This window comes from Oryctolagus cuniculus, chromosome 9 (genome assembly GCF_051225735.1).
Source record: "Oryctolagus cuniculus isolate XC-2025 breed Fujian yellow rabbit chromosome 9, ASM5122573v1, whole genome shotgun sequence".
In the NCBI taxonomy this organism is placed as follows: Eukaryota; Metazoa; Chordata; class Mammalia; order Lagomorpha; family Leporidae; genus Oryctolagus; species Oryctolagus cuniculus.
The window spans coordinates 101,782,214-101,810,150 of NC_142875.1; the positions used below are offsets into that span (position 1 = coordinate 101,782,214).

Sequence of the window (27,937 nt, forward strand, 5' to 3'; positions counted from 1 at the left end):
GAGACAAATTTTCCACCTACTTTTTCCCTCCCAGAAACAGCCATAACAGCCAGGGCTGGGCAGGTCAAAGCCAGGAGCTAGGAGCTTCATCTGGGTCTCCCACATGGTGGCAGGAGCCCAAGCACTTGGGCCACCTTCCTCTGCCTTCCAAAGAGCGTCAGCAAGGAGGTGGATCTGAAGTGAAGCAGCTAGGGCTGGAGCCAGCTCCTCTATGTGATGCCAGTGTCACATAGAGGCTTAACCCTTGGTACCACAATGCTGGCTCCCCAACACTCAATTTTAGACATGCTGAGATAATAGAAATTTTTTAAAGATTTATTTTATTTATTTGAAAGACAGAGTTATAGAGAGAGGTAGAGACAGAGAGAGAGGTCTTCCATCCGCTGGTTCACTCCCCAGATGGCCGCAACAGCCAGAGCTGAGCCAATCCGAAGCCAGGAGCCAGGAGCTTCTTTCAGGTCTCCCACATGGGTGCAGGGATAGAAGGATTTGGGCCATCTTCTACTGCTTTCCCAGGCCATAGCAGAGAGCTGGATCAGAAGAGAAGCATCCGGGACTAGAACCAGCACCCATATAGGATGCCAGTACTGCATGCCAGGGCCTTAATTCGCTGTGCCACAGCACCAGCCTCGAGATAATATAATTTAGCTTGCTCAACATCTATTCAAACTTTCTGTATCAAAGATATTGGAAAAGTAAACACCAGATATCCTTGGCTTTTCTACAGCTAGATTGTAAATATGATTGAGGTTCTAGCAACAACACACATTGGCAAAAAACCCAATTTAAAAACCAAGCTAGTTCCACTTTCAATCTAGCTCCCTGCAAATACACCTAGGGAAGCAGTAGAAGATGGCCCAAGTGCCTGGGCCCCTGCACCCATGAGGGAGACCCAGAAGAAGCTCCTGGCTCCCGGCTTCAGATCGATCCAGCTCCGGTGTTTGCAGCCATTTGGGGAGTGAACCAGCATATGGAAGACTCTCTCTCTCCCTCTGCCTTTCTGTAACTCTGCCTTTCAAATAAATAAATCTTAAAAAGAAAAAAATAAAGAAAGCCAGTTGAAGGGCTGGCACTGTGGTACAGCGGGTTCAGCCGTCACTTGAGGGACACCAGCCTCCCATATCAGAGTCCTGGTTTGAGTCCACACTGCTCCACCTCTGATCCAGCTCCCTGTGGATGCACCTGGGAGGCAGCAGGTGATGGCCTAAGTACTTGGGACCCTGCCACCCACATGGGAGACCTGGATGGAGTTCCAGGCTCCTGGTTTCAGCCTGGCCCAGCCCCAGCTCATGCAGCCATTTGAGAAGGGAACCAGCAGATGGAAGATGGTTAAACCATTGCTTACAGCACCAGTATCCCCTATCAGAGTGGTGGTTCAAGTCCCAGCTGCTCTGCTTCCAATTCAGCTCCCTGCTAATGTACCTAGGAAAGCAGTGGAAGGTGGCCCAAGTGTTGGTGCCCCTACCACCCATGTGGGAGACACAGAGAGAGATCTTGGCTCCTGGATTTGGCCTGGACCAGCCCAGGCTGTTGTAGCCATTTGAGGAGTGAACCAGCAGATGGAAGATCTCTCACTTTCTATGGCTCCCTCTCTGTCACTGTGCTTTTCCAACAAACAAACAAACATATCCAAGCTAAGTAAGGTAAGAGGCAAGGAGTGAAGACCTGTTTCCTTGGTGTGGGTGACAGGAGAGCTGGGGTGGCTTTACAGTGACTTCCCAGGTGGTGGGAGGAGCAATCGAGTCTGCTAGTGGTCACTTCTGGCGGCTCAGCCCAGAGTATGTTCCTTTAGAGTTCTTTCTTTCCGTGTCATTGGTTCTGTCCTCTACAGTTAAAGCCTGTCTGACTCAGGTGCCAGGGGACATGCAGAGAGTCCGATCTAGAGCTCAGGTGGTCCCTATCAGTAAGAAGCTGGCTATCCACTCCTTTCCCAGGTGCATTAGCAGGGAGCTGGATTGGAAACAGAACAGCCAGAACTCGAGCAGGTGCTTCTGTATGGGATGTCCGTGTTATAGATGGTGGCTTAACCCACAGCACCACAACGCAAGCCCCCGAAAACTACCAGTACTGAAGACTAAACAGAAGAGGGGCTGGTGTTGTGGTGTAGTGGGTAAAGCCACCACCTGGGATGCCAGCATCTCGTATGGGCACCAGTCCCAGCTGCTCCACTTCCAATCCAGGTCCCTGCTAATGGGCCTGGGAAAGCAGCAGCAGACGGACCAGGTGCTTGAGCCCCTGCATCCACGTAGGAGACCCAGATGAAGCTCCTGGCTCCTGGCTTCAGCCATTGTGGCCATTTGGGGAGTGAACAAGCAGATGGAAGCTGTCTATATCTGTCTGTCTGTCTCTCTCTCTCTCTGACTCTGCCTTTCAAATAAATAAAACAAATCTTAAAAAAAAATAAACAGAAGAGAAAAAGAGAAATGTAAAAGAACACTAGGGAGGTGTTGAGAGAAAAACAAGAAATGTGATATCACAGATGCCAAGGGGATGGGCGATTTGGAGAGGCAGGGACTGGCCAGGGTGCCTGCGATGAGGAAAATGGGACTGCAATGTGTTCTATTGAGCAACAAAGAGGCCTTGTGTGACAGCTTTTCTTAGAATTGTGAAAAGAGGTGAGCGAGGTTTCAGGAAGAGGGGAAAATACAAGCACTCCTTGTTTGGCACACAACCCGGTCTGTTGAAAAGGTTCAGTGTTAACCTAGGAGGCGCTGCGGTGGACATTCTGTGCCACGACTTCTAGTAAGAGGTGGAGTCCGTTTCTCCTAGCCTTCCGCTGGAGTTGATCCCGTGACGTCTGTTATCCCACGTAACATGGTCTGAGCCTTGAGAAGCCTTGTAGCGTCTTCGTTCACTTGGCGAGTGCTTCCTTTCTCAAGCCACCGCCACCGTGGGTCTGGTGGAGGACGTGGCGGGGCAGGGAGGGGAAGAGGGAGGCAGAGGCAGTTATCTGCCGGTTCACTCCACAAAGGCTTGCAACAACCAGGGCTGGGAGCCAGGGACTCCGTTTTGGTCTCCCGCAGGGTACTCACAAGGGTGCGAGTACTTTGGCCACCCTCTGCTGCATTCCCAGGTGCACTAACAGGGAGCTGAACAGCCAGGACTTGAGCTGGCTCTCGGATATGGGATGCCAGTGTTGCAAGCTTAACCCACTGAGCCACAATACCAGCCCCTAGCCTTATCATTATTGTCATTATTGGAGAGGCAGAGTGACAGAGAGAGAAGAGACAGATTTTCTAATCACTGGTTCACTTCCCCAGTGTATGCAACAACTGGGGCTGGGTGAGGTCTAAGCCTAGAGCCAGGAATTCCATCTGGTTCTCCTATATGGGTGGCATGGACCCAAGTACTCGGTCCATTATCTGCTGCTACCCAGGTCCATAGCAGGGAGCTGGATTGGAAGGAGAGGAGCTGGCACTTGAATCATGCACTTTGATATGGGTCGTGAGTGTCACAAGCAGTAGCTTAACCTGTTGATGTCACATGTCCACCCTGCTCTTCAGTCTTATCCCAGAAAATACAAGTGGTGCTGGTGACCCCCACAGAATAGCAAGTAAATTCTAATTTCCTGGGGCTGGCGCTGTGGTGTAGTAGGTTAAGCCACCGCCTGCAGTGCCAGCATGCCATGTGGGTGCCAGTTCGAGTCCTGGCTGCTCCACTTCTAATCCAGCTCCTTGCTAATGGCCTGGGAAAGTAGTGGAAGAGGGAGAGAGAGAGAAAGAGAGAGCATCCAATCACTGGTTCACTCCTCAAATGCTGGCAAATGCCGGGGTGAGCCAGGCTGGGGCCAGGCTGAAGCCAGGAGCCTGGAACTTCATCCAGGTTTCCCAGTGAGTGGCAGGGGCCCAAGCATTTGAGCTGCCAACTGCTTCCTCCAAGGATGCCTTGGCAGGAAGTTGGATTGGAAGCAGAGCAGCTGGGACTGGAACCAGCAGTGTGGTATGGATGCAGGCTTTGCAAGTGTTGACTTAACTGCTCTGTCACAGCACCCACCCCAGTGCCCAGAGGCATTAATTTATGTAGCTTTATCCCACCTTTTGGCTAGCATAGCGTGTCATATGATAAATGCTCCATAAACATTATGACTAACTAGTTTATGTTAGTAGCTCATGTAATAGCTAATTTATAGTACTTTACGTAAATATAGTTCTGTTCATACTATATCACATAATTATTATATGATGGATACTTCAAAAAGGGTCATGAAAAGGAGTTAAAATATAAGTTTAAATTAATGTACATAGTGGGTCTTCCAAAATTTCTTAAGGGGGGCCTGCATTGTGGCGCAGCAGGTTAAGCTACCACCTATGATGCTGGCATTGCATACCAGAGCACCGGTTTGAGTCCCAGATGCTTTATTTCCAATCCAGCTCCCTGCTAATGCACCTGGGAAAGCAGTGGAGGATGACCCAAGTACTTGGGCCCCTGCACCCACATGGGAGACCCAGAAGAAACTCTTGGCTCTTGGTTTGGGCCTGGCCCAGCCCTAGCACCAGCCTTTACAGTTATTTGGGGAGTGAACCAGAGGTTGGAGGATCTCCCTCTCTCTGTGTCTCTCCCCCTCTCTCTGTAACTGTCTTTCAAATAAATAAAACAAATCTTTAAAGGAAAAAAATGCTTATTTTAAAAAAAGTTCTTGTGGACGTGGTAAAGCTGCCACCTGCAGTGCCAGCATCCCATATGGACGTTGGTTCTTGTCTAGCTGCTCCACTTCTGACCCAGGTCTCTGCTATGGCCTGGGAAAGCAGTAGAAGATCGCCCGGATACTTGGACCCCTGCACCCATGTGGGAAGAATCAGAAGAAGCTCATGGCTTCTAGCTTCAGATCAGCACAGCTCCAGCAGTTGCAGCCATCTGGGGAGTGAACCAGGAGATGAAAGACCTCCTCTCTCTCTGCCTCTGCCTCTGCCTCTCTGTAACTCTGCCTTTCAAATAAATATTTTTTTTTAATTCTTAAGAGTGGGGCCAGCGTTGTGAGGGATAAGCTGTCTCATACAATGCCAGCATCTTGTATTAGCTGTGTGGCTTCTGATCCAGCTCCCTGCTAATGTGCCTGGGAAAGTATCAGAGGAGGGCCTAAGCATACTGGAGTCCCTGCCACCTGTGTGAGACCCAGATGGGACTCCAGGCTCTCTGCCTTTCAAATTAAAATATATATATTACTTTTATTTATGTCTTTCTTTAGTTTCTGTTGTTTGAGAATCCAGGTACAATTTCTGACTCAGTGTCTCACAAGGATGTAATCAAGGTGTTGCCTGAGGCTGCAGTCATCTCAAGGCCCAACTGAAACAAGATCTACTTCCAAGTTCGTTCCCTTGCTTTTGGCAGGTCTTAAGCCCTTGGCTGTTGCTTACACATCAGTTCTTTGTCACATGGGCTTCTCTATAGAGTAGCTCACAGCATGGCAGCTGACTGTCAGGGCAAGGAAGCAAGGAAGCAAGGAAGAGAGCAGGAGAAAGCAGCCAAGGTAGAGGGCAGAGCTGTTTTGGAACCTGCTGCACCCTCTTTTCTGCTCTGATCTATTTGTTAGTAGTACCTAAGTCCACACTACAAGGGCACAGGATCACACAGCAGGTGGAACACAGCGAGTGGGACCAGGCGGGGCCCTCTGTTTTCTTTTTGAAAACTTATTTATTCATTTGAAAGGCAAAGCTGGAGGAAGAGAGGGGGAGAGAGATTAATCGATCTTCTCCCCCAAATGGCCACAATAGCCAGGACTGGGCCAGGCTAAAACCAGGAGCCAGGAACTCCACCCAGGTCTCCCATGGTAGTGGCAGGGACCCAGGTACTTCAACTGTACAGCAACTTCATTGCTGTTTTCCCAGGGCATGTTAGCAGGAAACTGTTCAGAAGCAGAATAGATGGGCTCCAATATGGGATGTTGGTGCAGCAAGCAGCGACTTAATGCAGTGCCAGGCCCTAAATTATACATGCCTTGCATGCAATGATTGTACAACTTTATTGCCAAAATTCTATTGTTTCTAGAATAGCCATTGCCCTATTTCTCTGCTTTGGGTGGGAGGACCAGTTCCTTTTACTCTGTTCCTTTCATATGACTTCACTTTGTTGGCTACTTGTTCCACTTGATGAATTTTTTTAAGATTTTATTTATTTATTTGAGAGACAGAGTTACAGAGAGAGGGAGATACAGAGAGAGAGGTCTTCCATCTGCTGGTTCACTCTTCGAAGGGCTGCAACAGCCAGAGCTGAGTCAATCTGAAGGTAGGAGCCAGGAGTTTCTTCCAGGTCTCCCATGTGGGTGCAAGCTCTCAAGCACTTGGGCCATCTTCTACTGCTTTCTCAGGCCATAGCAGAGAGCTGGTTTGGAAGAGGAGCAGCAGGGACACGAACCAGCACCCTTACTGGATGCCAGCGCCACAGGCAGAGGCTTACCCCACTACACCACAGCACCAGCCCATGAATTCTCTTTATAGTCTTAAGCTGCCCACCTCCCTAAAACTTTATCCTTTCCCTCTTTGTATCTGAGTAAGTGTTTGAACCTTTATGTCTCAGACGTGGACAGTTATTGGAGCGTTTCAAGTCTCCATCTCAGCTCAATCCAATCGAGCCAGTTTTGAGTTATGTACTCACTAACATCATTGCTGTCAGCCAGTGATGAGTAAGAGCGAGGCTCTGCCACCAAGGAACTCCCTCAGCCAAATGGGATTACAGATATGTAAAAGGGTTTAAATGAAGCTGATTGATGACATAATTGCAAAAATAAACAAAGCCGCAGCTCAGTAGAGGGAAAGATTAACTCTTCCAAGGCAGAGGGGATAACAGGGTTTCTGGGGGGACATGGCTGGGTCTCAGCTGGGTTTGGAAGGACTGAAGCGTCTCCTGGTCTACGTTGCTGAGGACAAGTGTTTGCTGGCATCATAGTCCATCTTTCGCACTTTGCTCTCCCTACTTCATGGCTTCATGCACTGCTCTCTCCTTTCTCCCCATCTCACATCACCCTCCTCCCTTCTTTCCCTTCCTTTTATGGGAGTCTTTTTTTGTGTTTAGCCCTTGGATTTCCTTTAGTTGGAGTGAACTGTCATAATAACCTTTCTGTCCGGTTGCCCAGAGGCTTCGGCTAATGGGAGTATTCTTTACAAACCAATAGACAGTGAACAAAGCCAGCCTGCTAGCTCACATCCCAGCCCCCCTTCTCTCTTTTCACTCTACCCACCTTCCACAGACCACTGTTGAAAACTAAAACGTTCCTGGGCCACTCACGGACGCTTTCCCTAGGTCCCTTCTACCCCTACGGCTCAGTTCCAAGGAGGGCTGTGGGAGAATGCGCTAGCCACTTGCCGCCCCACCCACGTGGGAGAGGCAAATGCACTGCTCCCAGGAGCCAGGGAGAACCTCGGGGTATGGTGGGCTTACATCTCTGGATGGCATCTGCTCACTTCGGGGCATTGCTGCAGACTTGACTTGATGCAACACAGTAATACGCGGATGGTGTGAAAGCAGAGGCTGGCCAGATCAGCCTGAGAAAAACACGCCCGGGGAGCCACCTCTGGGCTCTAAAAACAAGTGAGGACCTGCGCTAGAAGAAAGGGCCCACCATGGCTGCCATGAAGAAATCAACCAACCTACCTACCAGGTTGCATTTCCCCCAAGTTGCACATATGTATTAATCCGTGTAACAAACGCCAAGCATCAACATGACTGCTTGCATGTAGAGGAGGAAGATCTCCTGGTTACATGCAAAATTGTGTGGCTGTCTTCTGGAAGACCTCCGTCCTAAGCAGCTATAGAGGGAAACATTTCATTTAGGCGTCTGGGCCTTTCTCTGCTGTAATCCACGCTCCCTGAGTAGAACTTGTATTGATCATTGGCACCCAGTTTGTTCCAGGATTCTGGGTTATTCTTTCTGTCCCTATTGACATCTGGGTTGAACGACGCCAGATGCCTGATGGACAGTGTAGCTCCAGTACCTCCGGCTCCAACAGGTGTGAAGAGAGGGCTCAAACTTGGGTGCCTCTTGGCCTGACCGGCTCTCTGGTGGAGAATATTTGCAGCAGAAGTGTGGGGTCCAAAATGAGAGACAAGTAGATGTGCAAGGCCTGGGGCTAGGCAGGCTCTAGACCAAGACAGTGCGAGGCAGTGCCGACGTCCAGAGTCACCCGGGACCTCCTACCTGAAGGCCCAGCTGCGTTCTTGAAAGTCTGTGGGGCTCAGTGACACGTGGTTGTCACCATTCTGCCAGTTCCTGCCTTGCTTCCCGTCCAAGGTGCTGCTCCCCGCCTGCCCACCCTCCCCTTCCGCCTTGCTCCGAACATTCTGTTCCTATTTTCACTGCCCTGACTTTGGTCTCCCTCCTACAACCCCAAGAGAGCGCCACCTCCTACTGCCTGGGGAGTCTTTCTTAAACCATCGTCCCAAACTAGGCCAGCACATTGAGGTCATTGCTCTCCCTGCCAAACAACTGGCCCGCGTTCAGCCTCTCCATCTGTCTGAGCTTCATGGAAAACATGACTGTTGCTCTAGGCTCTCTGCTCCATGTCCTGCCTCAGCTCTGCTTTGCATCTGCTTTTTGGTCTCTTCCCTGTGCCCCACCCCCACCTCTTCTGTCCCTGGCTCTGTCCAGACCCGAATCACATCTGTTTTCTAGCCTCTGCCCCCTCATTATGGAGAAGATGGGATTAGGACAAATTCTGGGCTAGGAAGATTGGAAGAGCTGGCTTTGGGATTCACTTTTGCTCTGGGAACTGACAAGAACTCTTGTATCTCAGAGATGGAACCATGATAGTGCATTCAGAGGTACCTTTATGAATGCCAATTATTCATGTCCTAACTGGACTCTTTCCTTCCATCAGTATTTTTTAATAAAAAAAAAGTTTATTTATTTGAAAGGCAAAGTGACAGAGAGAGGGAAAGAGAGAGAGAGAGAGAGAGAGGGAGAGAGAGATATCTCCCATCTGCTGGTTCACTCCTCAAATGCTTGCAACAGCCAGTGCTGTGCCAACCCAAAGCCAGGAGCCCAGAACTCCACCTGGGTCTCCCATGTGTATGGCAAAAACTCAAGTACTTGAGCCATAATCTGCTGCCTCCCAGGTGCAGTAGAAGTGGAGTCAGGAACAGAAGCAGGACTTGATCCCAGCACTCCTGTATGGGATGAGGGTGTCCCAAGCAGCAGCTGAACCCACTGTGCCACAAAACCCATTCCATTACTGTAAATGCTTTCTCTCTTCTAGTGTATAATGTATGAATACTGCTCTCTAGTTCAACTCACAGAGGAGAGACACAAGGAAGACTCAAGGAGCTAACAGACAACCTGAAACTTACACACTTGGATTCCATCTAAGGTCGGACATTCCTCAGACTTGGATTTCTGTCACTTAACTTTACTGCTTCCAAAGTGGGGGTTTTTTAGTGGCCTGATTACAAGGGTCTCTGAGAAAGAGAGAAAACACAAAGTCTAAAATTCTTGGACCAGAGAAAGCACTATTTATGTATTACATGACCTGATATCATTAAAATGTTTATACTACCTAAAGTGATCTACAGATTCAGTGTAACCCTTATTAAAAGACCAATGACTTCTCAGCAGAATTAGAAAAAAAATCCTACAGTCCACTGTTACATGATCTAAGGAAGAATACTGGTAGAAAATAAGGCAATGAACTTGTTTCCAAATTTTCTTTGGGTTTCTGATGACATTTTGTCCTTAACACTCCAGAAACCAAGTTTCCTAGCATGAATTTAAACAAAGACAGAGACAAAATAAGGCTGGCAGCTCCTCTCATGGAGCTCCTCCACATTTGAAAAGGATTTGGAGGGCTTTGATTGCTTCAGCATTTTATAGTCTTAAGATAGCCAGCATTTCCTTCAGACAAAACTCATGTGAGGTCTGTGTTGCTTGGATGTGAGAATAAGAGAGATATTACCAGAGGGGAAAAAATAAGAAGAATCTTCATGGGCAGGTCAAAAAAGAGGCAAAGAAGAAATATAAATGCAGGGGTACATAGAAATGTGTTGGAGTTGGAGAGAGAAATATTTGAAAAGAAAGAGGGTGAGAGAGGGGAATGGAGGAGTGAGTCGAATGCCATCTGAATAGAGGAGATGGAAACAGGGTATGGGAATGTAGGGTAAAATGCTCATGGGGAAGGAACCCAAGGCAAAAAAAAAAAAAACAAACAAAAAAAAAAAACCCAAAAAGTTGCTGGGGCAGATTGTGAGAGGGGAAATAGGCTGATAGAGGGGAGACCCAGCCCTGCTAGGGAGCAGCAAGATCTCTCACAGCCTTTGGAATGAGGGTGTGAGTAACTGCTAATTCCCACCTCCCTTCTCATTCCAGCCTTATTGGAACACTGCATTCTACGCCTCTAGCCTGGCTCGCTCGCTCTCTCCCTCTCCCTTGCTCTCCCTCATCTCATTATATCAGAGGAGGCCAAATCTGAAGTCCAACCCAGGGAGTGGCTTTGTTCCTCTTATTCTCCAGCCAGCGTGGAACAGTGTGAGAAGGAGAGAGACACGTTCAGCAAACAAAGGAGCAGAAAGAGCACAGAGCACCGCAGTGAGTTATTTGTTTACATAAAACTCTAAACAGAGAGAAAGAATATGTGTGAATGTAAGTGTGAGTGTGTTTGTGCCTGTGTGTGTGTGCGTGTTGCATGGCTGGAGATAGCTGGAATGGGAATGACACTGAACTTGGATAGAGCAAGACAAACTCCTGTAGTTATCATTCAAATGACTAGAGACACTGAGATGGGCAGATGATATAAGACATGGGCATAAGAAGGAAGATAAGACAATAGGGGTAAAAGGTCTGGGGTGGGGCTAAGCTGGACGATTTAGAATATAGAATTCCCTCTAGCTTGGTAGACGGGAATGATAAGAACGAGACTAAGATGAGTGACCAGAGAACAGATTGGAAGAAGCAATAAACTTTGAGGGAAAGATGAGATAGGAGAGAAAGCATTTGAGTCCTAAGGGGAAACCAAGAAAGCTCCTGAGAAGACAGAGAGACCGAGGGCCTGGGGTGCCTCTCCCCAGATGTGATGTGCTGGTGTCCCCTGAGTTCTCACTCTCTCTCCCCCCTGTCCCGTTAGACATGCTGCTCCTGGGCCCCAAGGTGCTGCTGCTCCTCACCGCACTCCTCATCCCCGCTGGTGAGTCCCTACTTGTATGGGTTTCTCTCTAACACGTCCGCCTCTCCGCGGTGTGAGTGGGTTGGGAGGCAGGATGTAGCAAGGCTGAAGGGGAGCAGGAGGAGAGGTCCACACCAGCAGAGTCACAGGCGTGCAAGACACAGATCCCGTCTGTGCACAAGCCAGAGAAGTGCCCTTCGCAGGGTTCACAGGATCCAGCTAGAATGTTGGCCGCAGAAATCAAACCTTGAACTTTAAAGTAACGGTATGCTATTTTTTCTCTCTCTTTAGGCCAGGCACAGGCTAAGAGACTAATTCTTCAGCCTTGTGCAACAGCATAGCCTGCGGGGAGGCTGTGGCACTAGCAGGGTTGCACATGCTTGCAAGACTGCTGGACCTGCCTGTGGAACAGGACCCCACAGGCAAGGGGGCTTCCTGAGTGAGGGCATAGCCGGACAGGCCTTTGTCCTCCAGAACTTGTTTCTATCCCCGCCAGTTTTTTGTGCACAGCATTAAAAGGCTAATTCTGTATTGAGTCTTGAGGAAGAAAACATAAAGAAAAAGTCCAATCGTTCCTCCGTGATTTTCTGGTTTGTCTCAGCAAGGGTTACGCGGTGTAGAGCTGGACGCACTCACATCTTCTTTCCCCTTCCTTTGCTACAGAATGGATGCGCTTGGGTGTCAATGGTCAGAGAGGAGGTAGGTAAAGCCCTGGGGGTGGGCTGTGCTGGGATTCTCCCCAGGCTGAAGTAGAAGAGCAGAAGTAGAGTCTGACCTAGGGCCGAGGGAGACATTACCAACTTACGGGAAATGCCATCTGCTGTACCAGCATCCACAATCCCACTCCCTCATTCATCAAACCTTCTTGTCTTTCTTCCCTACTAACGAAAAACTTCCTCCATGCCCATCTCTTGCTTCTAAATGCCCCTAGACATTTCTCATCTCACTCAGAAAATGCCCAGCAATCCTTCTAGATGCATTTTCCTATCCATGTAGCAGAGGAAAAACTAGAATGCACAGAGTAAGAAGTCATCTCAGCACTACAGAGAAACCTGTGGTGCAGCCGGACAAACGCAGAAGCTTTGGCGCCCTCAGCCTGATAAGAAAACTCCACCCTGCTCAAGGCATTTAACAAAGTGTCACTGTATTTCTTTCCTTTTCCAGAGCCATGAGAGTTAGTGGATTGAGGACCGTAGTATACAACCCAGTAAGGGGTGGTGAAATCAATTAGTGGGTCACAACTAGAATTTTAAAAAATGAATTAATATACATTAGAATAAATATATCAGAGTGCATTATATGTGTTTTGCATGAGTAAAGTATTAGTTTATAAACTTATTTCACTTTTTTTAAAAAAAAGAATTATTTATTTATTTATTTGAAAGACAGAATTACAGAGAGAGAAGAAAAAGAGAGAGGGAGAAAGAGAGAGGTCTTCCATGCCCTGGTTCACTCCCTATATGGACACAATGGCTCGGGGCTGGTAGAAGAAAGCGGCCAAGCTTCCCAGGTGACTGGAGAGGCCGTGCCTCAGTTTACCTGCCACCTACCCCCCCAGGGGACGTACCCCGGCTTTGTGCAGAAAGGTTGGGGGTCAGGTCCAGAATGGCCCAGAGTGGACCAGAAACCATGTGTCTAGCCTTTCCAGAGGAGTTTCTTAATGAGATATTTGTATTTATTTCCAGACCAATAAATTTGTAACTGAAGCCAGGCGCTTCATGCGGGTCTCCCACATGGGTGCAGCGACCCAAGAACTTGGTTTATCTCCTCCTTTCTCAGGCACATTAGGGAGCTGGATTGGAAATGGAGCAACTGGGATTTGAACTCACCAACAAATGGGATGCCAGCATCTCAGGCTGTGGCTTTACCTGCTGTGCCACAACACCAGCCCCAACTTGTTTCACTTTTTAAAAAGTATTTATTTTATTGAAAAGGCAAATAGAGAGAGGCAGACAGTCTCCCATCTGCTGGTTCACTCCTCTAATGCCCACAAAATCTAGGGCTGTGCCAGGCCAAACCCAGGAGCCTAAAACCCACTCGAGGTCTCCCACATGGATAGTGGTCACCCAACCACTTGAGCAATCACCTGCTGTGTCCCAGGGTGCACTTTGGCAGGAAGCTGGAATTGGGAGCAGAGCCGGGATTCCAGTTCAGGTACTCTGATGAGGGATGATACGGGACGCGGCATCTCAAGAGGCATCTCCACTGCCATAGCAAATACCTGCCCCTGTCTCAGTTTTACAGACGCGATGACGCATCACCGAATGTGTATTTCTTGCTAAAGGTCATAGTGCAGCAAAACTAAAAATCTGGATTGATTTCTCCAAGCAGTTTGAAGGCTGACAATCCTGGTTTATGACTGTAGGATGCTTTTCTAGCTGGAATATTGTAAATTATGATAAAAATGTCTTATGTCCTTTACGGAGAACTTCCCGAGTCCAAGCTAGAACATTTTTCTGGTGGAAGCTCATAGAAAAGGTGGTTACGTTGAGAGACAGGCAGAAGGGCAGCGGCTGATGCTGAGGTCTCAGAGACAGCTCAGAAGTCCTCCGCCCTCCCATTGCTTCCTGCCTGTTTCCATGCTTGGCTGAGCTGGAATGCAGCTAGGCCTCTGGAGAAAGGACACAATGGAGGGAAACTGGGCTGCACCCTGGAGAGGCTCCAGTTCCCTCTTACAAGGCTCCAGAATGACTCAGGTCAGTGGTTTTTCACATATGCCATTGGATGAGCACAGACCTGACCACGAATTGTTCTGGGGCAGGCAGGCGTTGGATGCCATGTCAACACGCTGCCTAGAATGTCCACATCCATATCAGGGTACCTGGGTCCAAGTCCCAAGCTCCACACCCAATTCCAGCTTCTTGCTAATACAAAGGGAGGCAGTAAGTGACAGCTCAAGTACTTACATCCCTGCTGTCCACATGGGAGACTCGGACTGAGTCTCTGGCTTCTGGCTTTGGCCTGGCCCAGCCCCAGCTGTTGCAGGCATTTGGGACATGAACCAGCATATAGATCTCTCTGTCTGACTTTGTCTCCATTTCTCTCTCTCTCTCTCTCTGCTGTTCAAATAGCATACAACATAAATAAAATTAAAAATTTAGAAAAAGTGTTCTGAAATAAGAAAGCTTATACTGAGTGTTAAAGAGGTTGTTTTTGTCTAGTCTGATGAATTTCTGTTCAGAATTTAGAAAAAAAAGGCAAGCAAAAGAAAAAATAAACAAAAAGTTAAGGTAAGTAGAGGAAACTCCTATGAAATGAATAAACTTTCCTACAATTATTGATAACTCTGACACATTGTTTTAAAAATGTTTTTGCTCAAATTTAAATTTGACCTTTAGAATTGAAATTTTAGAATGTCTAATCAAACTATGTGGGTTTGCTGACCCCTAGTGGGCAGAATGGATTATGACTATAAACTACGTGGAAAAATACTTGTAGATGGATTATTTACCAAATACATATTTAAATATTATTTGCTAAGAAAGTAGATTTCAGTGCTCTTATCATACACACACAAGATAACTTTTTTAAAAAAATATTTATTTATTTATTTATTTATTTGAAAGGCAGAGTTACAGAGAGTCAGAGAGTCTTCCATCTGATGGTTCACTCCCCAGATGGCCGCAATGGCTGGAGCTGTGCCGATCTGAAGTCAGGAACCAGGAGCTTCTTCTGGGTCTCTCACGTGGGTGCAGGGACCTAAGGACTTGGGTCATCTTCTATGGCTTTCTCAGGCCATAGCAGAGAGCTGGATCGGAAGTGGAGCAGCTGGGACTCAAACCGGTGCCCATATGGGATACTGGCGCTGCAGGTAGCGGTTTTACCCACTATGCCACAGCGCTGGCCTCTGAAGGTAACTATTTTGAGTGGGTATTTGATGCAGCAAGATGCCTCTTGGGATGCCTGCATCTTACAGCCTGGGTTCGAATCCGAACTACTCTTGATTCCAGCTTCCGGCTAATGCATACCCAGAAAACAGCAGGTGATGGCTCACCGACTTGGGTCACCTGACACCCATAGAGGAGACCTGGATCAAGTCCCTGGTTCCTGGCTTCAGCCTGGCCCAGTCTTGGCTGTGGCATTTGGAAAGTGAATCAGTGAATGGAATATCAGTTTTTGTCTCTCTTTTCTCTTTCAGTCTCTCTGTCTTTCAAATAAATAAAAACAAACACATAAATAATTTTTAAAAGCAACTATGTTAATTTTCTTGACTGTAGTAATCGTGTCACTTTGTACATGTATATGAAAACATCATGTTACACCTTAAATATATACAAATAAAATATTTATCTAAAATTTAAAAATTAGAGTAAATGTTAACAGTGTTTTGTTATTTTTTAAACATAGACATGATTTGTTTTCGGAAGTGCTGTTACTTGGAATTTCTACTATTTTTTTAAGTTTATCTATTGTGGCATAATGGGTTAAGCCACCTCCCAGGATGCCAGTATCCCATATGGATTCTGGTTCCAGTCCTGGCTGCTCCACTTCCAATCCTGCTCCCTGCAAATGTGCCTGGGAATGCAGCAGGGGGTGGCTCAAGTGCATGAGAGACCCAGCTGGATTCTGGGATCTTGGATTTGGCTTTGGCTTTGTCCAGCCTCAGCTGTTGTGACCATCTAGGGAGTGAACCAGCAGATGGAGGATATCTGGGTTCAATTTCACTTTTGGGGAGTGCAAGGGTGGGAGTGCTCATAGTAAGCTTTATGATTTTTTTTTCCTCAGATGATGTGACTCAAACAACTCCAGAAACGTTCACAGATGATCCCAGTAAGCTGTGTCCTGTCTGTGACCCGCCCTTCTGCCTTCCCAGCAGACCTTCCATCTTTCTTGTCTCCTTTCAGATCGTCCTCGTTCTTTCTTGGTTCCTTCCTCCCTGCCTCGCTCATCTCCTGTCTTGTCCCTTTGCAGATCTGGTGAATGAGCCCTCTACAGATGAAACAGGTAGGTTTTACTGCACTTCTTTCAAAAAAGGACTTTTCACGGTCACATTTATGATATGGATAGAAGGGTTGTGGGAGTGTTGTTAAGGGACCATGGGATAAACGGAACGAGGGAACAAACTGCATTCATAACTAAAGTAAGGCATGGATAATAAAGGCTTCCAGAAATCAGTATCATATTGGTAGGATTCATAGTCTTAAAAAAAAAAAAAGTATGTTGACAGTTACTTCCGTTCATCCAGTATCCTCGGACACAATACACCAACCCAGCCATGGCCTTCCCCTCGCCCTTGCCCTTGTCCTAGTGTCTTCATTCTCCCTTTTCCCACTCTGCCTTTTCCCCCTTGCAATTCAGAGCCCGCCTCACACCTGCTGTTTTGTGCCTTTTCAGTTCTGGCTGATATCGAGCCCTCCACAGATGACCTGGGTGAGTTCAGATCTGGGACCCAGGGCCACCAGTGCTATTTTCTGGCTCTTCCCAGAGCCCATTATAGAAGGCAGTGCAGCTACTGCAGAGTCCTAAATAGACAGGATTTACAGCTTATGTAGCACATTCTTCCAACAGTGCCATTTCAATGGATGACATTTTTGAACCGATAACAAGCAGAAAGTATGCTAGGTGTTTGATACACAAACTATCAAGATACGGTCTTTCTCCCAAAGTTCCCAAGACTTGGTGAGTAAAGGCAAGACAAACAAATATTGGGAAAGACAAAGGGAAGCTTTCAAAGAGAAGTGATGCTTGAACTGAAGTTTGAAAGAAAAATCGGGGCAAGTCAGATGGGCCAGTAAGGGATGGGCTTTCCAGCCCGAAGAGATAACATGTTCACAGACGTGAAAGCAAAACAGAGCTTGGCACAGGAAGGAAGCCGAGTATTTTTAAGGGTCAGGGCAAAAGCTACAATGAACAAGCACTATGAGGTAAGAAAAGGAGTAGAAGTTAGATTGCTTTGGCTTGATTTGCTTATGCTGCATACAAGTAATGCACTGTCCCCATAAAAATTTCAAGTACTACATGTTAACCAAAAATTTTGAAACATAAACTATTAAGTTTTTTAAAAACTCTGTTAAATATATCTTTTATATATATATATATAAAGATTTCTTTATGTATTTGAAAGTCAGAGTTACAGAGAGAGAGGAAGAGACGGAGAGAGAGGGAGATTTTTTTTTTTTTTTTGACAGGCAGAGTGGACAGTGAGAAAGAGAGACAGAGAGAAAAGTCTTCCTTTGCTGTTGGTTCACCCTCCAATGGCCGCCGCGGCCGGCGCGCTGCGGCCGGTGCACCGCGCTGATCCGATGGCAGGAGCCAGGAGCCAGGTGCTTTTCCTGGTCTCCCATGGGGTGCAGGGCCCAAGCACCTGGGCCATCCTCCACTGCACTCCCTGGCCACAGCAGAGAGCTGGCCTGGAAGAGGGGCAACCGGGACAGAATCCGGCGCCCCGACCGGGAGTAGAACCGGCTGTGCCGGCGCCGCAAGGCAGAGGATTAGCCTAGTGAGCCGCGGCGTCGGCCGGAGATATCTTTCATCTGCTGGTTCACTCCCCAGATGACTGCAATGGCCAGGGCTGGGCCAGGCTGAAGCCAGGAGCCATGAATTTCATCTGGGTCTCCCAAGAGCATCATCCCGGTTCTCCCACATGGGTGCAGGGGCCCAAGCACTCAGTCCATCTTCTGCTGCTTTCCCAGGCACATTAGCAGGGACCTGGATTGGAAGTGGAGCAGCTGGGACTTGAATGGAGCCCATATGGGATACTGCATTACAGGAGACAGCTTAACACATTATGCCACAGTGCCCACCCCATTGACTGATTTTTTTTTTTTTAGATGTGTTTATTTATGTTAAGGAGAGACAGAGAGAGAGAGAGAGAGAGAGAGAGAGAGAGATCTTCCATTCACTGGTTCACTCCTCAAATGGCTGTAGTGGCCTGGGCTGGGCCAGGCTGAAGCCAGGATCCTGGAACTCCATTTGGGTCTTCCATGTGGGTGGCCGGGGCCCAAGCACCAGGGCTATCTTCCTCTGCTTTCCCAGGTGCGTTAGCAGGGACTTGCATCAGAAGTGGAGCAGCCATGACTCCAGCCTGCACTAATAACGAGATATTGACATTGTAGGCAGTAGCTTAACCTGCTGCACCACAATGCTGGCTCCCAAAACCAATTAACTTCCACCAGATTTTTGTTGTTGTTTAACAAACAAGTTAGACAAATGAACAGATAAGGGGCCATTGCTGTGGCATAGCGGGTAAAGCCACCACCTGTGATGTCAGCAGCCCATAAGGGCAATGGTTCTAGTCCCAGCTGCTCTACTTTCGATCCAGGTCTCTGATATTGCCTGGAAAAGCAGTAGAAGATGGTCCAAGTCCTTGGCCTCCTGAACCCACAGGGAGACCCAGACGAAGCTCCTGGTTCCTGGCTACAGATTGGCCCAGCTCCAGCCACTGCGGCCATTTGTGGAGGGAATCAGTGGATGGAAGACCTCTCTCTCTCTGTTTCTGTTTCTGCCTCTCTTTAACTCTGTATTGTAAATAAACAATATTTTAAAAAACGAACAGATAAGTTTATTCAGTTCCATGAAGTGCTATAATTGGAGTAAGAATAAAGAGACAGAATGAGTCCTTGGTTAAGTTCATCGATGGGATTAGGCACAGCTCCTCTGGAAGGCACGTACACTAAACTGCTTCCTGAAAGACAAGTGCAAGGGAACCAAGTGATTAAAAGGGGGACACACTTTTAGGTTAAAAAAAAGAAAAACCAATTTGGGCAAATGGTTCTGGATGCAAATGGAAAGCGATCAGAGAGAGCTCAGAGAGGAAGGTTTTCATCAGATTTGTGCATCGAAAAGATCACACACACCTCCCGTCCCGCCACCCCTCCTGCTCTACCTCTTGGGCAAAGTGGAAATTAATTTGACTGTTATCAGTCTGGACCTGGAAAACCAGCCAGAATGCTGTTGTCCTACCCATTAAAGATGGCAGCCTGAACCGAGGTAGGAGTGGTGAAAATTAGATATGAGCTGTAAAGGAGAGGGGCTGTTGAGGTGACATCCAGGTTCCTGGATGTGGCCATGGGCAGATGTGACACTGTTCACTGCAGAGCAACCTGAATGATAAAGGGAAATATCATTAAGTCAGTCTGAGATGTATTGAATTTAAAGGATCATTGAAAACTCCAGTCTTCCATTAAAAGGTCCGATTAATAGGTCCGGAGTTCAGGAGAGAAATGTAGGTTAGAAATAAGGTTTGGGAATTTGTAGCATATGGGAGGGTACTTTAAAAACTTCTAGGAAGATGGAATTAAAAGATGAATTTATTTTGGTGCAAATATATATATATATATATGTATATATATATATATATATATGGTGATTTGAAAGGCAGCAAAGCAGAGAGACTGAGATCTTCTATCTGTGGGCATTTAAATGGCCACAACAGCCAGTGTTAGGCCATGCCAAAACCAGGAGCCAGGGACTCATCATTGCAGGTCTCCCACACAGGTGGCAAAGACCTACATGAGTATATGAGCCATCACCTGCTGCCTCCTAGGGTGTGCGTTAGCAGGAGACTGGAGAAACAGAGCTGGGCCTTAACATGGGGCACACTGATATGACACACAGACATTCCAAGTGGCATAGGCCAAATGCCTGCCCCTATTTTTTGCAAGTTTGCAATCTGATGCATGTGAGGGGCCTTCAAAAAGTTAATGCTAACTACAGATTATGAAAAAACGATGCACGGTTTCCCAAATTTTTGGCATCAAAATAATTTTTCTTTTAATTCCATTTTCTGCAAAATTTCTGTTTGTGTTTCTGTAGACGTGCCTTGAAGCCATGGGTAGGTGAGGGCACCCATCACAGTTCCTGTTATCCTCCCAGCAGCTCATCCATGACAGTTTCCCGTGTAACTCCCCTGGCTCGTTCAAGCCCTCCACCCTCATCTAGCTCCATGACTAGGTCTCTGTTCCATAAGCCAAGCCCATATGAAATTTGACCTTAGGTTAGACTTGGCTGTGGACACGACTCACAAAGATACTCATAATACAATGAATTTCTCAACTCTCCAGGAGAGAAAGGAAAAACACAAGAACTCACCCTAACTCCTGACTCTTCCATGGTGTGTGTTCAATCAGCCCCATGCAAGTCTTCTTCCAGAAGCTACTAACAGAATGATTAACTCATTTGTTCTCCATGTGGGAGGACTCCACGTGGGGAGGCATGTCTAATATGATTACAGGTAGGGTGACTTCTAGAACTGCTAGTAACTGAATACAACTTCTGCCTTCCAGCCTCGCCCAGTGATAAAAATGCCACCGCAGGTATGAGTATCTCTCGCAACTCTTTTTCTGAAGCTATTTTCCTTGCTGTGGATTCCTTATCTCCTTGTTCCTTAATTTGGTGAAATAGCTTCTAGTGTACTTCCAATTCTTTCTCAAAGAATATTTTTGGTGGCCTTTACTTTTTTCCTTCCTTCCTTCCTTTTTTTTAAGATTTAAATCCCATCTGATGCAAGATACAGGTAATCCCCAGCCAAGGCTTAACGTGTTGTACCACAACACCCATCCCTTCTTTCCCTTTTTTAAAAAATTAATTAATTAATTAAGTCAGCAGGCAGAGAGAGAGAGGGAAAATAGAGAGAAAGAAATCTTCCATCTGCTGGTTCGTTCTCCAAATGGCCATAAGAGTTGAGGCTGGACAAAGCCAAAGCCAGAAGCCCGGAACTCCAGCCGGGTCTCCCATGTGGGTGGAAGGGGCCTGTGTACCTGAGCCACTCTCTGCTGCACTCCCAGCTGCATTACAGAGAGCTGGATTGGAAGCAGAGCAGCCAAGGCTTCACCCCGTACTCCAATGTGGGATGCCAGCCTCGCAGGTGGCGCCTTAACCTGCTGTGCCACAGCACTGGCCCCTCTTTTTTGTCTGTTTATGGACTATTATCCTTCAAGATGAGAAAACTGTTGAATGGTCCCCAAACAAATTGTCTCCCTAAAACACCTTTTGACTTCATTTACTAGTTAACGGGTTGGGAGGTAAAATCAATTTGACTTTAGGAACTCCCACATTACCATGGACTTCATGGTTTGATTAATGTTCCCAGGGCAGGTGTTTAGCCTAGTGGGCCGCCTCCCACCAATATGCCCTCATCTCATATCACAGTATCAGAGTATAAGGGTCCTCACATCAGAGGACTTGGGCCCAAAACCTTGCTCTGACTCCTGGCTCCGGTTTCAAGCTAATGCGGCAGCAGTTCATGGGCTCAAGTAGTTGAGTCCCTGCTACTCACTTGGAAAATCGGATTGAGTTCCTGACTCCTGGCTTTGGCCCCAGCCCAGTCCCATATCAGCCCCAGTCATTGTGGGCATTTGAGGAATGAACCAGCAGATAGAATCTCTCTCTTTCCCTCTCTGCCTCTCGCTGTATACAAATATATGTAAAATATGCTGATAATTCTGATATGCAACAAGGGTTGAAAAGAACTTAAACAGAAAAATAATGACCTGCTTAAGAATTCTGATTCTTCAGAATGGGGTTTTCATAATACCATTTAATATTTCATGTTGCCTTGGGGCCAGCGCCATAGCTCACTTGGTTAATCCTCTGCCTGTGACACTGGCATCCCATATGGGCACTGGGTTCTAGTCCCGGTTGCTCCTCTTCCGGTCCTGCTCGCTGCTGTGGCCCAGTAGTGCAGTGGAGAATGGCCCAGGTCCTTGGGCCCTGCGCCCGCATGGGAGACCAGGAGGAAGCACCTGGCTCCTGGCTTTGGATCGGCGCAGCGCTGGCCATGGCGGCCATTTGGGGAGTGAACCAACGGAACACAGACCTTTTTCTCTGTCTCTCTCTCTCACTGTCTATAATTCTACCTGTCAAATAAGTTAAAAATATATATATTTCACGTTGCCACCAGGATAATCCTAGAAAGACTTTTTTCCTAGAAGAACATTCAGAGATTATTTTTATTCACTTCTGCTCTCAGGTGCAAAAGCACTTAAATTTCATGTTAGCCAATTTTCTGTTGCTCTGCTTTTGATGAGCAGGAAGAACATGCTCCACTGTACAAAGATCCTCTGTGGAGACTCCTCTGTATTTTTTTTTTTCCTGCCCCAGCTCCCTTTAATTTTTTGTTTCTGCTTCTCCTCTTTGGACTTCCTTGTTTGTGTTGTTGGACTTCTTCAGAGTGCCGGGATGAGAAGTTCGCTTGCACAAGACTCTACTCTGTTCATCGCCCAATCAAACAATGTGTTCACCAGCTGTGCTTCACCAGGTACGGGATCCCAGAGTGTTTAGAAAACACCGACCTCGGTAGTGTTTTTGTGTCCGTGACTATTTAATGAGCACCCACAATGAAATGGCAATCCTTGACGGAGTTTTAGCATACTCCTCTTAGCTATTCCTGGGGTGTTGGCTGGAACCTGGGGTGTGGGCTGAGGTTTAGAGAGGATACACTAATAGACACTAGAAGTAAGTGAAAGTGGGGGCTGGGGGCAGGAGGGCCCTGACGGAAACACTGGTATGGCATGTGGACTCCATTCCCTGATAGAAAGATGTTCCAGCAAAAAGAGTCAACTCTGAAGGTAGAACAAGGGGCGTGGCGCTGGGGCTTAGTCGATAAAGCCACCGCCTGCAGCGCCAGCATTGCATATGGGCGCTGGTTCTAGTTCTGGCAGTTCTGCTTCTGATCCAGCTCTCTGCTGTGGCTGGGAAAGCAGTAGAAGATGGCCCAAGTCCTTGGGCCCCTGCACCCACGTGGGAGACCCAGAAGAAGCTTCTGACTCCCAGTTTTGGATTAGCTCAGCTGCAGCCGTTATGGTCCTCTGGGTAGTGAACCAGTGGATGGAAGATTTCTCTCTCTCTCTCTCTGCCTTTCAAATAATAAATAAATACATTTTTTTAAAAGAACATAGTGGGAGGAGTAGTGAGTTTGACTCTAGGCAGAGTGTGCAAAATGTCTGTAGGAAGATTAATTAATTCCATTGCATCCTCTAAATTCCACTGGGAAATGTAAAAAGAAGTCTGAAAATTTTAAGTACAGATAAGGGAATACATACCAGGAATACAGAAGAGTGGGGAAAACACAGGTTGAAGCGGCTTCTCACACCTAGCACCTAGGCAAATTCTCCCTCTCAAGGTGCTTTTCTCTCTCTCTTTTTTGGCCATGACATTGGGACTGTCACAGTTTACGACGTATGTACATCATCAACAATGAGATCTGCTCCCGTCTTGTCTGTAAGGAACACGAAGTTATGAAAGGTAAGAAAACACCTGGCTATTTAATGGGGACAGACTGTTATGAAAGAGAACCATCCAGACACGATGCTAATGAACCCACAGCCTGGTTTTGGAGTAGGACTTGAGTCTACCTCCTTTGCACCCATCAGCTCCTGCAAGACGTTATCCTAAATACCCAATCTATGGAAAGTATTATGCGTAATATACAAATTCAGCCCTAAGAAAATCATCACTAGATCCCTGTACAAGTACGTTGTAATCCCACACTCCTAAAGAGAGGTCTTCTGAAGCATTTAGTATTTTTTAAGATTTATTTATTTGAATAGCAAAGAGAGAGAGGGAGAGGGAGAGAGAAAGAGAGAAAGAGAGAAAGAGAGAGAGAGAGAGAGAGAGATCTTCCATCTGCTGGTTCACTCCCCAAATGGTGGCAATAGTCAGGGCTGGGCCAGGCTGAAGCCAGGAGCCAGGAGCTCCATCTGGGTCTCCCACCTGTGTAGCAAGAACTCAAGTACTTGAGCCATCATCTGTTGCTTCCCAAGTACTTTAGTAGGGAGTCAGATTAGAAGTGGAATAGCTGGGACTTGAACTGGCATTCCAATAGGGGATGTGGATGTCCTAAGCTGTGGCTTAACTCACTGTGCCAGGGGACCTACCTTGTGGCATAGAAGGTAAAGCCGTAGCCTGCAATGTTGGCATCCCATATGGGTGCCGGTTCAAGGCCCAGCTGCTCCACTTCCAATCCAGCTCTCTGCTAATGCACCTGGGAAAGCAGCAGAAGGTGGCCCAAGTGTTTGGGCCCCTGTCACCCACATGGGAGACCTGGACGAAGCTCCTGGCTCTTGGCTTCAGCCGGAGTATTTGGGACTCTAGGTACTTTCAAGTGAACCAGTGGATGGAAGATCCCTCTCTCTTTCTCTCTGTCTCTCCTTTTCCCTTGGTAACTCTGATTTTTAAAATAAATAAACAAATCCTGAAACAAACAAAAAAGACTCACTGTGCTACAATGCCTGCCCTGTGAAGCATTTTAGTAATTATTCACTGGCATTCTAGGGAAAAACCAAGTTAGCTGTTACAGACAATAGCATCTGCTTGTTAATAGCCATACTAACAACTCTAAGACACTCACACACACATACATACACTAATTCGGGGGCAGTAAGTTTGGACAAGGCCTACAAATTAAAAAAATTGACAAGGTATTTAGAAATCAGCTACAATGGGGCAGACGTTTGGCCTTGCAGTTAAGATGTTGGTTAGGACTCTTGCATCCCCTATTGGAGTGCCTAAGTTCCAGAGCTCAGCTTCCGATTCCAGTTCCTGCTAATACACCCCTTGGGAGGCAGCAGGTGATGGCTCAGGTAGATGGGACCCTGCCAGCCATCTTGCAACTCTCTTTGGGTTCACAGCTGCTGGCTTCAGCCTGACTTAGCACTAGCTGTTGTATGCATTTGGGGAGCAAACCAGCAGATGGAAGATCTTTGTCTCTGTCTCTCACACACTGTCTCTCTGCTTCTCAAATAAAAAAAAAATAATAATAATTACAAAAAATAGAAATCAACTCTGTTGTAAACAGTACACCAATTCCAGGAACCACTTACAATGTTTATTGTGAAATTTTGGCATTAGAAGAAAGATGTTATAAGGATAATTACAAGGGCCCAGCATGTGTGGTTATAGACCGTGTACGGTAGGAAGAGACACTTCTCACCTTCCCCACGGGCAGCCCCGAACGATGGCTGCGGTTGGTGAAAACACCACAGACTCTGGCCTTTCTGACTCAGCAGCCAGCTTTGTGCCGAGCTCCTGAGTAAGAGCTGAAGTCAACTTCGCAGAAGGAAACTTGCTGCTGGTCCCCTTTGTTTTTGTGCACGCCACCTGCAAGGGAAGCACCTTGAGATTTAGGATGAGTGTTGGGGACTCTAGGCACTTTCAGGTATCCCTGGGGACTCACTCAAGTTAGCTGTTTGCACATAGTAAACACCTAAATTTGTACTGAATGACTGGTCTTCATTTTTCTAGATCCATGATTAGAAGAATTGGGAGCTAGGTATACACAGGAAACTAACATTTAATGGCCACCTGTTCTAGGTACTTTGCATAAAAGATTTCATTTTAATACTCACAAATAAACTGGTGAGGTGGATATTTTAGTGCCAATTTTACAGAAAGGGATAATGAAATTCAGAAAAGTTAAGAGACTTTCTAGTAAGTGGTAAGTGACCAATAAGTGGCAGAGCTGAGGTTGAACCAAGATCTTTTTCTCTTCAACCTTTTCGCACCCCCATGTTAGGGAGCCTTCTCTTTCCCTTAGATGCAGGCCTTGTTGTGCTCCTGCACTCTCTTCCATTGTGCTCCGTTTCCCTTCTAGATGAGCTTTGCCGTCAGATGGCTGGTCTGCCCCCTCGGCGACTCCGCCGCTCCAACTACTTCCGACTTCCTCCTTGCGAAAATGTGAATTTGCAGAGACCCGGTGGTCTGTGATCATCATCAAGGAAGAGGAAAGAAGCAAGAATACGTGGTGAGAGGAAGGAGAAATTCCTTCTGCTCCAACCATCGCCAGCTAACCCATACACAGTAGTATTTTTTAAGCCAATGCCTTTGTAATGTCCAGCTTTTTGCCCCTGTTCCCTAATTTTTCACCCAGATAACATTTATCTCATTTTTCAGTACTCAGAATACAACGTATATATTATTGCATGGTCTTGCTGCTTCCCCATATGATAGACATAGTGGATAAAGGATGACCACATGGTTTCTATACAAACATTCTACATTCAATTTCAAGGGAGACTAGATGTTAGATTAATAATCTCTACTATTTGGATCTGTTAAAGACAGAGTTTCGGATGTCTATCCTTGTCTATTCTGGCTAACCACAGACCATCACTTATTTTCCCTTGAAGAGTTTCCTGGATAACTGCCCGTCATTTATGTGTTTCTTTTTATTCTTCATGATGTTGCCAGATTGTCTAAAGTTTTCCTAGCAGGTCTTCTTTATGGGAAAGATAACAATAGCTTTTACAGTTTCTCCAACAGAGCCATGGATTACACTTGCAATATAAAGACCCCAAATGTCTCTGCTAATCTCAGAGGCAGGGGCTAAAGAGAGAGAGGACTAAGCTTGGGGGAGAACTTGTACTCAACACTGCCCTGTCCAACTTTTCACGCAGTTGTCCAATGAGGAAGCAGGACAGGAAGTATTTCCTCTTTACTTAATCGCTTATGGCAGCACAATTGGCCTTCTACATCCATGGGTTCCACATCCATAGGTTCAACCCAATGTGGGCCAAAAATATTTTTTAAAAAAGTTTGCATCTGTACTAATATGCACAGGTTTTCCTGGTCATTCCCTATACAATATAGTCAACAACTATTTACATAGCATTTACACTGTATTAGGTATAAGAAGTAATCTAGAGATGATTTAAAGCAGACAGGAGGATGTGGGTAGGTTGCATGCAAATACTATACCATTTTATATGATACTTGAACATCCGAAAATTTAGGTATCAGGGGTATATCCTGGAACTGATTTCCCATGGATACTGAAGGCCTACTGAACAGGTTAGCTGATCTCCGAAAAGCGAACTAGACAACTTGATGTGAAACCACACCATTGGTCAGTGTTTCCTTGAGTTGTGGAGACTTGTTCATCTTCACCACTTACCAAGTATGCAAACAGAGATCAGTGTACAAATGGCTTCCAGAATATCCTGATTCGGAGCCTGAATTTCAATAGGCAAACAGAAAGTTTACCTAATAGCTAATGTGAAAGATGGATAAACACAATACTCAGATAGTCCACATGCTTATCCTGGCCCCAGCAGGAGCCCTGTAGACTCAAAGAACTCACTTTGCCTCATTGGGTCCTAATTTAATTCATCTCATTTTTAAAATGAAATGCTTACATTTATGTTTAAGTTTCTTTTAATTCTTCAGTTCTCTGAGTTGAAATGCATTAGTCATATTTCTTGACACCTAGATGCAGTCCAACTCACACAAACTTGTCTGTCTCATCGTGGATAAGGATGCAGTCCACAATGTAATTGAACAAAATCCCATGGTAGTGACAAATTATGTATTATGAATCTTCTGTCTAAAGAACTCAATAACTTTCTATAAAAGCCAAGGGAATTCAAGAGGAATTAGGGGACAAGTTGCATCTGACAATAGGGGTTGGATTTCTTTCACGTTGCTGAGAAAACTAGCTAAATGTGTGTTGGATTCTTACTATTAAGTAATAATGAGATTAACATAATTTAGCTTAATGGGATTGACATAACTGATTAAAGAGAAATGCTAGAAAAATCCCCGAAGTAAGTCATCACTACTCCTTGCCATCTCTAGAATTAAACGTACTCATAGATAGATGCATTCAATGTATACTGTAACCACTGTAGAGAAGCCTCATAGGCACAGGATTTCCAAGAATCATTTTAAAGAATCTGCCTATGAACTTGACCCACCTGCTGCACATTGAACGAGAGGTGACATTCCCAGCAGACAACACCTTTATGCCTGTATTGTGTCTATTGAAAATTAAACGTTTTAAAATAAATTTTTTCCAATCTCTCAGAATAAAGTTGCTTTTGGTCTGATTATTTGTTTCTCTCTTTTATGTTTACAGAAAAGACCTTAATTTATGGTCTTTTATCCCACTTTGAAAAGTGAGTACCAATCTTGGTCAGATT

The 27,937-nt window shown here is 46.3% G+C and overlaps 1 protein-coding gene and 1 pseudogene across 1 annotated transcript; one reads left to right on the forward strand and one right to left on the reverse strand.

The window, feature by feature from the left end:
- Positions 1-7,734: 7,734 nt before the first annotated feature.
- LOC138843650 (cytochrome c oxidase subunit FA4 pseudogene) lies at positions 7,735-9,308 on the reverse strand (annotated as a pseudogene).
- Positions 9,309-10,450: 1,142 nt separating this feature from the next.
- Positions 10,451-27,828, forward strand: MFAP5 (microfibril associated protein 5). The gene is made up of 10 exons (XM_002712855.6): positions 10,451-10,510; positions 11,046-11,105; positions 11,748-11,783; positions 15,810-15,854; positions 15,996-16,028; positions 16,419-16,454; positions 20,309-20,338; positions 22,194-22,281; positions 23,194-23,267; positions 25,615-27,828. The coding sequence occupies exons 2-10, from the start codon at positions 11,048-11,050 to the stop codon at positions 25,725-25,727; spliced, it is 513 nt and encodes a 170-aa protein (XP_002712901.1). The 5' UTR covers positions 10,451-10,510; positions 11,046-11,047; the 3' UTR covers positions 25,728-27,828.
- Positions 27,829-27,937: the final 109 nt, after the last annotated feature.